Source organism: Falco peregrinus, chromosome 3 (assembly GCF_023634155.1).
Source record: "Falco peregrinus isolate bFalPer1 chromosome 3, bFalPer1.pri, whole genome shotgun sequence".
Taxonomy (NCBI): domain Eukaryota; kingdom Metazoa; phylum Chordata; class Aves; order Falconiformes; family Falconidae; genus Falco; species Falco peregrinus.
The window spans coordinates 119863335-119875603 of NC_073723.1; the positions used below are offsets into that span (position 1 = coordinate 119863335).

Here is a 12269-nt window from a genome sequence, read left to right on the forward strand (position 1 = left end):
CAGCCTCACCGCAGTAAATGTCCAAAGGAGGAAGGGGAGAGGTGATGGATGTCATGCCTGAGGCCACTAAGTGGGAGTGAGGGGCAAGCTCCTGGGGTACAGGTGGGGCTGGCTGGGCACTGCGGCCAGCTGCTCTCACCAGCACCGTGCAATAAATATTTTATCTTAAAAATCCCCCCCCTATGAAGCAGCACCTGCCAAGTGCTGAGTCCTTCCTTGACTGATCGCTGCTGCATCTCGCGTTCTGCTGCGCCTCAGCTGTAACAGCTTATTGATCCTTCCTCTGTCACCAGAGAGCAACGTCCTCCGCTGCAGCGTGCTCTCCACCAGCGCCGGGGGTGAGCCACGGGCGCAGGCACAGCTTGGGCGCACGGGGAGCAGGGAGCTGACACCGGCACTGCTCAGCCATGGGCCAGCTGTACATGGTGAGATAACCATGTTGTTTGCTGTGATTTTCCAGACATTTTCCAGAGCTAGTTTTCTTCCTGAAAGACACTGCACGTGTCAAAAGCTGGTAAGTCCATTGCTGGATATACAAGGCACATGCACAGTTGCAGACCAGGCTGTGATTTTCCCCTCAAACCTCCAGATCAGGGAAGCAGAATTAGAAGGACAGAATTTTTTCTCTGGTCTGTTGTGCAGAAGATATTTGCAGTCTGGTCAGCTGCATCAGCAGAGGGTGGGGGAAGAAGGTGCAGCAGCTTCATTGTCAGCCCATGCAATCCATCACTGCAACAGGGCAGCTGTAAAAATGCGAGCACTAAGTTATAAAGACAAACTGTCCAACTCAGAGAGGGCAGGGAGATGCTGACACCGCTCAGCACAGCAGCTTGACCCAGTAAGGCAGCAAATCTGCTCCACGGTAGGCAACGTGGCGAACTGCGCCGGCGTGGACCTGCGGTGGGACAGCCGGGGTGGCAGTGGGGAAGGAGCCCCTTCAGTGCCATTAACACCCGCTAATTATACAGGTGCATAACAACTCATTTCTGGGCAATTACCTTCCTTAGCTTTGGGTTTTTTCCACTCCCCACACAAGGCTTCGAGCGCGATGAGCCCAGACCTGCCAAGGCAGACAGGAGAAGGGCTCCCGAGTCTGGAAGCCGGGGGGAAGGCTTAGCCCCGGGGGGGGCTCACAGCTGCCAGCCCCCACGCAGGCGGCTGTGGAGCCACGGCACGGAGCCCTGTGGTGCCCGCCCCGCTCTGACCGCCTTTCACGCTGACCTTTCCTGGTGCACGGGGAGGCAGCTGCTAATGATTTCTCGGCTATCTCCGCGAGCCATTGCGCGCAGCCTACAGCAGACTTGTTTCCATCTGACGTGATCTCAATTATTAATGGCTCGATTTACACGGCACGCCGCAGCCTTTGCCCGGCACATTCCCCAGGGGAGCCGCCCCTGCCCACGCTCCACGCGGCCCAACACGCTGTGCCTTCACCATCGCCCCCACCCACGCACCAGACCCCAAGGGAGGGCGATGCCTGCAGCAGGAGACCCCCACCACCCTCAGCATCACTCCTGTCCTCCACTGCACACCCCCGCCGCTGGCTGTGATGGGTGTAACCAGCCCCCCAGCAGCACGGGGGTCCTCAGCCCCGCCGTCACGCCCGGAGGGGAGGTGTCACACGGCCCCCAGTTGAGCCTGTGCCACGAAGGTCACAGAAGAGAGGTAAAACCATCACCCACAGACCACAGGAAGCACGAGTGCCAATAACTCCAGGCAAAAAATACATCTGCTTGGCCGCCACTCGCAATCCACTATTCATAACCCCGCTTCAGAGCTCTAATTATTTCTTTATAGTGCCAATATAGCCCCGGCCAGGCTGCTAGTGAAGACTGGCTGAATTAATTGATCGACAGAAGGCAAATAGACTTCACCCATTTTAAGCACCCATTCAGTTCCCTTTTCCTAGCAGCTGTCACTGTTGTCAGCGTGCCGAAACGAGGCTTTTGTACATGTTCTTTGGCATTAAGCAGCCCAAGAAAAAGAGAAGAAATGCAAACTAGTGAGAGTTGCATTGGATTATTTCTAAATATTATTGTTTGTGCAGTGTTGGCATTTAACATGCTGGCCATACACTGCTTTCATTTACTCAATTAAACAATTAATTACATGCCTTGAGCACAGTGACTCTGCAGTGTTTTCCCTCTGCTCAGCAGCATCCCCACACTTAAACAGCAACACGTACATTAGACTGGCAATTGCACTTGTATTGACAGCTCCACACTGTGAGCACTTCCAAGGTTATCTGGTCCTCAGGGTGACAGGAAGGACTCCTGCCTGCCTGAACAGCATCTGGCCTGACAGGCCCCCTGACGGACCTTTCTGCCCACAAAACACACCCACTACTAGTTCAGTCATGGTTTTTTCCCCCGTAACGAAGTGTCAGTAGCAAGAAACCACCACCCTGACTTCCACTGTTGCTGCCACCTCCACAGCAGGAGCAAAGGCTCTATTCTAATCACACTTGCTGCTTAATAAAACAATGCAGCCTTTCCTGCCTTGCTACTAGTAAAACTATTCCTTACCTGACACCTGCTACCCTTGCTAAAGTCTGTCCCTCACCACGACACCTGAAATGACCCACACAGACAAGCCAGGGCAGAATCAGTGGTTGTTTTTACTTAGGTATTTAGATATCTTATTATTGCAGTCTTCCAACATAGTTCAATAAATACAAAATTAACAAAAGTGTCAATAGATCTTTATTACCTTTTATTATTATTATTATTAATTATTCCAAACCAACTGTGATTCCCTGGAGATGTCTGACTATAGTTCAAACATGAAATGTACACAGTGTCCCTTATGATATTATATTACATTTGTTTCAAGCTTATAAAAATATATATTGACTTCTCAAGTATGTATTTACAGTATATAACACGTGGTTAATGAATATCAAAAAGCGTGTGGAGATGAACCAACTTGACTCCAGTTTTGGTTTCACGCGAAGGGGGTTGTTGGAGGTGCCGGCACATCCTGCCCACACTGAGCAGCACCACATCGGGCTGCAGCCGGAGCTTCCCAAATCCTGGCTCCAGCACGTTGTTCCTAATGCTGCCGTCCCTGGGGATGGGAGACACGTCCCTTGCCCCCTCCCTCACCCCTATAGCCCCATGGGGCCTGATCCCGCAGGCGCTGTGCCTTGCTGTGCAGGATGCAGTGCAAGATTGGACATGTGGTTAGGGTCCGTCCTTCCGACCTCATGGAAAACAAGACGTGACACAGGAGGGAGATTTGGGGACTGCAGCCGAGGGAGCTGAGGGGAAAGGGCCCCTCCTGCAAAGCAAAGCTGCAGGGAATCGCTCCCCAGTGGGAATCGCTCTCCAGCCGCCCCAGGAGAGGCTGTGCCTGTTCTCCCCAGCAGAAAGGAACACCCAGCGGAGACGTTCCCATGAGGAATACCAAGCAAAGCCCAGGAAAAGGAGCTTTCCTGCTACTGTACCAGGGCAGCAAAGTGTTGCCTCAGCAACGAACGCTGAGGATGCGAGGCTGGATGCCGGGGCCACATCGCTGCCCCCCAAAGCTGCACTGCTCTTCCTGAGGTCACGCGATGGAAACAGTGTCCTCCTTTACCGTCACAAGGCACCGACAGCCGGCGGGACACTGAGGGGCAGGGGTTGTGTTCCAGGTGCTTCCCCTCCCTGCACAAACAGGCTCGTCTGCACACGAGCTCAGATACCTGCACTTGCTCCGCTCCTCTAATTCCTACCTGGCCCCCACTCTGCCTGAACACCTAAAATCTAACCCTCTCAGAACAGCATTGATTAGCTCCAAAGCCCCCAGATTACCAAACACTCGTTGTTTTTTCTTCCCTGAACAAGCCCATTAATGCTAACGCTGCTGCAGAGACGGGGAGCGTGCTCGGCCGGTCCTGAGCCCCTGTTAGCACCAATGTGACTGGGGCTTCCCCGCAGCCAAGGGAGGAGGAAGGAGCCTTGCACAGGGTCAGACGCTGGATGCACAAAGAGACTGAAATAATTTTTGAGGCATTTCCCTTGGTCAAGCAGATTCAAAACAGTGTTGCTAATTAATTTAATTATAAGGCATTGAATACTTCCCCGAAGAGAGGTGCTGAGAGGAGGCAAGTTAATTTTAAAATCATCACAACAATCCACAGCTTAATCTGCTCATTTTGTTATCTTCAGCATTGATGAGGAGTTCAATTAAAAGTGTTTACTGTTGCAACGAGCTAGGCTAGGAAGCGTATTTCCATTATGTGCTTTTTCTTTTCTTTCTTGAAGGAGAGGCCAGGAAAGCAAATGCCTCTTGTTTCAGCTGAGTTAGAGCATGATCCCATCCACAGAACCACACTGTCTAAAAGAAACAGCTTTCTGAAACACCACGAGACCCTCACCAGGGTAGAGTCAGGAAAGTAATTAAATACTGAATTTCTTTTGGGAACAGCTAGAGACACGCAGACAGAGAAATTACACTTTCAGTTCGGTTTGTGCTAGAGGAGGTAGGGTGGGAGCCTAATTCAGTGGGGGGAATGCTAAAGAGATGATTGAAAGATGGTCTTACTTGGAGTGCTCCAGCACAGAGCGAGCACCAGGCGCTCACACAAGCAAACAGCACAGGAGCTGCGGGGCTGCCAGCCCCCTGCAGAGCTCAGTGGCTGCGGGAGGGCAGGGACCCCTGCCCACATGGCCACGGAGGCTTCCCAAGGGACCCACAGCTCCCAGCGAGCCACCGGTCACCGTGTCCTGGGAGAAAGTGCCACGACTCTGGCTAAGCTGTGCTGGGGTTTCGCTCTCTCCACTAGGCAGCGTCCAGAGGGAGTGGGGGGCAGACTGGGGCAGCCCTGCACACAGCCGGCCCCTCCTCGCACCCCGAACTGTGGAGACAGGGTCTGCTTTGGGGGTCCTGCTCACAGCCAGCTCTGTTTCCCAGACCCTGAAGCACTCTGTCACCATGTCACCAAGCCCTGGATTTCCCCAGACCTCCCTGAAAGCAGCTGCACCCACCGGCTGCAGCTCCCGGCATCCCGACACAGGAGGCTGCTGCAGATCCCACCGACAGGACAAAAGCAGGGAGATGGGGGAAAGGATCCGGAATCAAGTTGGTTCAACTCCTTGCCTAAAGAACTATAATATACTTTCTCTATAGATAAAATGTAAACATAAAGAGCATACAAATTGCACTTGATCCTTGGGATCTGGCATTTCTACCAAATGAAGGTTTTGGTTCACCTTTATTACTCTTCTGGGTGAGAAACAGCAGGATGGCGAGTGACCGACCAGACCACACAAGGGCCAAACTTAAAGACAAAATTATTTCCGCTAATAACCAAGTGACACTGGGGGACGTTGTTTAAAGTGCCGAGGTGGCAGGAAGGAGAGAGCTTCTTTACCCCGGTGAGCAGCAAACTCCCTGGAGCGTGCCCAGCACGCATCTGCCCACAGCGTGCCAGCAGCTCCGGGTCCTGCAGGGCGAGCGTTCCCGTCTCAAGCTCTGCACACACGTCTCTGTGCTGCCTCACGCCCCCCTTGGGGTTCGCTACTGGGAGCTCAGGACCTGCATGGTGGAAGGTGCCCTTCTCCCTGCCAGCCAGTGCCACCGGGGCTGCGGGACCCCAGAGCAGCTGGGAGCGCACGGTGCCCAGCGCAGCACTGCCCAGCAACGCCGGCACAAGGCAGAAAGAGCGATAATCCACCATTAGCTGGCACCTTCTTGACACCACCGATCAGCGAAGTTCAGGCAGAGAGTTCTGATCTCTGATGCAGTCAAGCTAAAATATCTGAAAAAAGTGAAATCTTGCCACTTTGGAGCACTCCTGGGCATGCAGCCGAGCCAGAAGAGCCCGAGGGCTGGCGAAAAGAAAACGACAGTGCATGAGGCTTTGCTAAGCAGAAGCTGGATCCCTGCAGTGACGTGTTGTGCAAGGGCCAGCGGGGCCAGGATGGCCACCAGCACCTATGGCCACGCCGCCCTGCTTGACCGCATGACCGGGAGGGGAAGACACCGCGGCAGGGCAGGTGCTGTGCCAGCCACGCGAGAGATGCCCGAGGGCCCTCTGCTCCATCATCGTTTAGATCCTCATCCTCTCAGAGCAGGTTAATAGAAGGATCTGACTCAAACAGATTTCCAGCCACATTGTGAACATCTCCCACAGCATTCACTCCCTTTATAAATCTTTGCCTTTCATCATCGCTAATTCATTTGCAACACTTACAGATGATAATAAAAGGCCTACAAAACTCCACACAAGGCTGCAAAGATGCATTTCATTAACTAACTTCAAGGAAACTTCTATTATTAAGCAGGTGTTATTTAGGTTTTTCATCAGGGATCAGGCCCACATCAGTGGGAACTGCCGGCACGCAAGGCAGGCAGTACTGCGCTACTGTCCGCAATAAAATAAAGTGCTGATGTGCCCTGGGTTGCCTGGATTGCACGGCAGGATTTCAGGGATCCCACAGATGCAATGGTCAGTGTGGGGCTGGGGTGCACAGTTCCCGGCACAGCCCCTACAGCCACCCCGAGCACCCACAGCTGAGGTGCACCTGCTGCAGAGGCTGTGGGTGATGTGGGGTGCGCTGGCACTGCAGCCCTCGGGCACGGACCTCCATCCAGCCATTGACCTGTGGTGGAAAACTGATGCCCCGGCACAGCAGGGCAGGATGCTCCAGACAGGCTTCTGCCTCTCCCTTCCCCGCTCCCAACCAGGCATGGGGCCAGAGGAGGAGGAGGAGCAGGAGGCGGGGAAGAGCACTCCCCGCAGCTGAGGGGGCCCTTCCAGCGGCCAGGGATATGCTGCCAGAGTGGACATGGGAAGCAGCCCCCCAAATCACAGCCATGCCCGCTGTCTCTCTCACTCCAAACCAATTCCCAGGTTTTCATCCCATTTCTGGCTGAACTGGGAGGCTCCTTTCTAAGGAGCCTTAGAAACATTCAGCACCATTTGCTCCGCACTTTAGCAGAGAATATTTTTGTTCACCAACTGGGGTGTCAAGGCTCAGTGAAGTAACTCTCGGAGCAGAAGGGATGTGGCTGGGAAAGAGTTTCCTTTAGCATAGCAGATGGGGAAAGTCACCTTCCAGGAGTTGGGCGCTGGGTGTGAGCTGTGCTCCAGTGTCTAAAAATAAAAGCAATAAAAGCTCCTTGTGGGGTTGCTAGAACATGTCAGCTTGTATAAAAATACCCATGGATTTCACCAGAAGGATGCTAGATACGAAAATGCTGTCAACTCTGGATTAAGACAGTGCGCAAACATCCATCCACCCTGTTAACCTAATTACCATACGAAATGGCATTATTACAGTTTGATTCATTTTACAAAACAGTGCTGGGGAGAGCCACGTCCACCTAGGTACACCGCAGGCGTGTGACCCAGGAATCCTTGGCTTTCCCGGCACAGGGGACGGGAAGCCCTGCTCTCTTGCCACGTGGAATGACTTGTTTGGCAGCAGCCCAGTGATTCCTACATCCCACCTGAAACCGCGGTACATCAGAGATTTGGTCCAGTTTGGGGCTGGCTGGCTGCTCCTCCCTGGGAGCACCAGGTCAGTGCTCCGCACCGCTGTGGGGGTCTGCTTCACACCTGCACGCCTCGGCCATGCATTTGGATCACCTGTGCGCGGAGAGTCTGGATCCCGCTCAGGATGGTCTTCTGGTGCTCCACCAGCGTGATGCCCAGGCTGAGGATGTCTCTGCAAAATGAGCCCTGCATCAGCCACGAAGAACAAGCCCTAAACTCTGAAGCACCCCGACACCAGCTGCTCCCAGGCAAGGGCAGCGCAGGTTTCAGACCTGCCAGAGCAAGAAATCCCTGACATGTGGTCCCAGCCGACACAAGAGGGGCCCCAACCAGGAACCCAGGGGTAGCACGAGCCTGCAGCATGCCAGGCGTGAGAGCTCCCAACCCTGCCCCCCGTGCTGCCTGCGTAACAGGTTAGCGCCAAATCGCATTAGATTTGACTCCACTTTCTGGAAGGGACAGGTCACGCTCCTCTTGTCAGAAATCAGAGGTTAAAGTCGCAAACTCCAGGTTTAAACCCCTGCTTCAAAAACCAGCAACTGAGAGGCACAACACATGCAGTCCAGCCCACGCCAGCTCTTACAGGCATGTTGTGGAAGATCTGTCCTCTCGTTTAGTGACGCCTGACTAACGACAAAGCCGAGCTCCCTCATGCTGCACCCAGCAGCACCAGTTTATAGCCAGGAAATGAGTTCACTTACTGGGCTGTCATCCTGGCCACTGATTCCAGATAGCAGTAGCCTGCAGCTGTGAAGTTGTCTTTGTACCTGCCCATTTCTATTGCCTCCAGCCACTCGCCTACAGAGCTGAAAGACGGGAAGGCCGAGAAGGTTCGCTCGGTGAGGGGTATAGACGTGCTGTGGGACCTGCCAACAAAGCAGGGCGGTGAGGAGGGAGCAGGCACGGCACGCCTGGGGTGGCAGCCGGCAGGCAAAGGGGAACAGCAGCCAGCAAAGCGAGAGGGTGGTCACCTGGTGCAGGTGGAGCTGGGGCACTTCGGGGGCTCTGGGCTCTGCACCAACTTGCTCAGGATGTTGTGGATGTGCGAGAACTTGGGTCTCTGGCTGCGGTCCTTCTGCCAGCAGTCAAGCATGAGCTGGTGGAGCGGCGGCTGGCAGTTCACAGGGGCGGGCAGGCGGAACCCATCCTCCACAGCCTTCATCACCTGCAGTGGGCAAAGGAGGTGGGGGGACGGGGTCAGGTGCTGCCACGCAGATCATATGCAACCCCTTGGGGCAAACCTCCCTCCTCACACCCTGCCTGGGGAGCGGCAGCAGCTCCTCTGCGCACCACGGAGCCACCTGCACATCATTAGCAACAGCAACATCGTCATCTACCACGCGGCCGCTGCGGACTCACGTCCTGGTTGGACATGTCCCAGTAGGGTCTCTCGCCGTAGGACATGACTTCCCACATGACGATGCCAAAGCTCCACACATCGCTGGCCGGACTGAAGTGGTGGTACTGGATGGCTTCAGGGGCTGACCACAGCACCAGGCTCTTCCTGCGCTGGACGGGCAGAAGGGGAGAAATGACACGCTTGCACCGCAGGATGTAGCTGATGCCCGTGGTTCCCAGGTGGCCGCTCACCGTGCCCTGCCTGGCATCGCAGGGCAGCCACCAAGCAACCCCGCGTGCTACGTGCGGGTTTAATACTAAGAGAAAACTTCTGCCTCTCTTTGAAAACCGCCATGCAACTGTATGCTACATGGGAGTGTGAGTCCTGAAATATTAATGGGAGAGGAGAATGTCTCTGGGAAGAGCTGATGGCATTTTATACATTAATATTTAATGAAAACCGTTTCAAAGCTGCACAAACACACAGTCCTTCCACCTTGGCTTGCTCTCCTGTAATTAGCAATCCCCGTCTCGGTGTCTGCAGAGCCCTCTGGATGCGCTAAGGAAAGCAGGTGACAGAGACCGCAGCTAATTGTAATTAACAGCGGGGAGACCTTCACCCCAAAGCCACAGCCCTGCTGCACCGCACTGGGAGAAGCCAGGGCTCCTGCTGTGCTCTCCATCCCCCTCACCGAGCGAGCTGCTCCGCATCCGGCGGCACGCCAGCGCAATTCCGCTCGAGAGCTTTGCAGCACGGCTGAGCTGCAGCTCTGCAGGCATTGCGAGGGGCATTGCGCTTTGCCAGGGGCACTACGGGATAGTGGTGCTCTCCCTGCCCAGTGCACCCAGTGTGCCTCCACCCAGCTAGCGGTAATGGCTGAAAAAGTTGGCCAAGACTCTTTCTGCCACTGGTCTGCTCAGAGCTGGCAAATGACTGCAGCTCCTGGCAGAGCACGGGGCAAACCCTGCAGCCAGGCTCTTCCCACTGGGACACCCATACCCTGCACTGGGACACAGGGACCAGGTCCCTGCAGGCAGCGCAAATCAGCTGCTGCCTCCCTGGCGCTGCCCAACGCTCTCTCTGCAAACAATAAGTGCTCATTTGATTGAGGAATCAATGCTCTTTAAAATATTAATGCCTGCTTAATGCGACACGCTAACAGCCCCAGCTGATGCCGGGTGGCTGCAGGGTACCGATGAAATGTCTCACTGATCTGCAGTTCAACATGCATTGATGCACCCCAAACAAAGCGTGCCGAAGGGGGGTGTGGAAGCAGCGCTGCCCCCAGCTCTGTGCCCAGGGGCTCCCGGGCAGCTTCGCCAAGCAAACGCAGGCACTTGGGAGACAAGCTGGCTAACAGAGCTGATGAGGTGTAAGTGTGAATCAAGCAGGACTTAAATTCTTAATTGAAAACCATGAATTTCATTACAAGTGATAAAACAGACATAAGGAACCCTGAGGCTGCCAGGGCTGCCTCCAGCCGCCCGTCACCTCTCTGCCAGTTCTCACAGACGCGTGGCAGGGCTGCGGCCAGAGGAAGAGTCGTGCTGGGCAGCTGCTCTGCAGTTCCCTGGCTGAACGTGTCTGATTTATAGCTGAGAAAGAAGCTGTTAAGATGCAGAGCCCCCATTCGTACATGATGAAGGAAACATGAGCCCAGGAAAAACCGAGGTTCTGGAGCAGGATTGCTGTATGCCTTACTAACTCCACCTGTGGCAGCTGGCTGGCTTTGGGTTGGATCCTTATTCACATTCCGGGCAGGTTGCAAACCTCTCCAGTGGCGCCAAGCCCTGTGCTCCTGGCCACAACCACACGTTGCAGCCAGGGAGACCCACCTCTGCGGCAGGTTTTGCAGCCACACTGTCAGCATTTTGCTTTTGGGGAACGCTGACAATAGAGTTCGGAAATGCAGCTTACCATGGTGGAGAAGATGGTCTCCATCTTATCTTCTTGGGGCCGTCTGAAACCAGTTATTTTGCAAGCTAGGCTGCTGTTCACAAGGACTTTGTGGGCAGCAAGGCTTTTGTGTATGTAGCCCATCTCTGCCAGGTACTTCATGCCAGAGGCAATCCCCTGCAACATGCAAACGAGCTGGGTGGCTGTGAACTGTCCCTCATGTTTCTGTTAAAAAAATAGAGGAGGAAAAGCCCAAAGTGAGGAGTGCCCAGCTCAAGGGGGCATGGCCAGCAGAGCCTGGGTGGGTGGCAGACGCCCGCAGTTACCACCAGCTCCCACAGCACTCACCCTGAGAAAAGAGTCCAGCACGCCGTTCCCCATGTACTCCATCACTATCATCATGGTACTCCCTGCACGGACAGACAAGGAGCACCGCGTGAGTCCTGCCCACGGCTCGGGCAGCAATAACTCTGCAGGTGTCAGAAATCCGGGTGCTACCCCCCCGGGCACCGTCAGCCCACGCTGCCTGGCTACTACGGGAGACGAGGACTTTATCCCAGTTTGCAAGGAGCAGTGGGTGCGAGGCCTTCCTGCCGTTCCCAGCTGGGATCCCACTAGATCCCAACACCAGATGCTCCTTTTATCAGGACACTGAACCACACCACAGAGGAGGACTGCACTACCCAGCGAAAGCAAAAGCAACCAGCTCAGCCCAACAGTCAGGACAGAAATACTGCCTTCCCGAGCGAACAGGCTAGTTAAAACCAGCACACATGCTCACGTTTCTTTGGATTTACATGAATATCCATTTAAGTACAGCATCCGCAGACCAGTTCAGCGCGCACACTCCCAGAAGAGCTGGGAGCAATCAGAGTCATCTGTTTTACTGACAGAACCTCACTTCAATTTGCTTTTATTAAGAGCGCACAGTTTTGCTGCTAAGCCAGTCTTTGATTTATTAATCTAGCTGTAAGCATTTTATTAATCATCAGAACGCTAAGTAGCTAAACCACAAGGAAACACCCGATTTCCAACAGAGCGCCAACAGCATCGCACCTCCAGCACCAGGCCATCACTCCAAAGCCACAGCTCAGGCGCTCTGCCCGCAGCAGAGCCTTCCTCCACCACAAGTGGCTCCAGCTGCCCCGTGTCCCTGTGTCGTGCAGCCCGACGCCCCCCTTACCTCTGGTGATGACCCCCTCCAGGCGGATGACGTTGGAGTGATCAAACTGGCCCATGGTGCATGCCTCCGCCAGGAAGGAACGCTGCTGCTTCTCCGAGCACCCTGCCCGCAGGGTCTGGATGGCCACCGGCAGCTCTCGCTTGCTGGGCAGCTTCAGGCAGCCCCGGCAGATTTCTCCAAACTCCCCTGCACAGCAGAGAGACGAGTTAAAGGGCATCCAAGGCAGGAGTTCCTCGCAGCCGCGGCTCGGCACCGTGCCTTCCCAGAGGACCCCCTGCCATAGCGTCCACACCACTCCTTTGAGCACCGACACAGATCCCTCTGCCATTTCCAGACCGTGAAAGAACGAGCTACCTGCCAGCTGGCTTCAC

At 54.8% G+C, this 12269-nt stretch overlaps 1 protein-coding gene across 2 annotated transcripts in view; it reads right to left on the bottom strand.

Annotated features, from left to right (window-relative positions):
* Positions 1–2684: 2684 nt before the first annotated feature.
* The window catches only part of EPHA10 (EPH receptor A10), a 44597-nt gene continuing 35012 nt past the window's right edge, over positions 2685–12269 (bottom strand). Inside the window, exons 11-18 of one of the 2 annotated variants that reach the window (XR_008746624.1) lie at positions 11899–12084; positions 11064–11125; positions 10737–10940; positions 8840–8989; positions 8452–8645; positions 8182–8346; positions 7435–7652; positions 2685–7078 (exon numbers count right to left, since the gene is read on the bottom strand). Coding sequence is in view for 1 of the 2 variants with exons in the window: in XM_055800375.1 (XP_055656350.1) it covers positions 7538–7652; positions 8182–8346; positions 8452–8645; positions 8840–8989; positions 10737–10940; positions 11064–11125; positions 11899–12084 (1076 nt within the window). In the remaining variant the exon portion in view is untranslated. Of the gene's footprint in view, positions 7653–8181; positions 8347–8451; positions 8646–8839; positions 8990–10736; positions 10941–11063; positions 11126–11898; positions 12085–12269 lie in introns of both variants that reach the window. The other variant, XM_055800375.1, reaches the window with a different exon arrangement.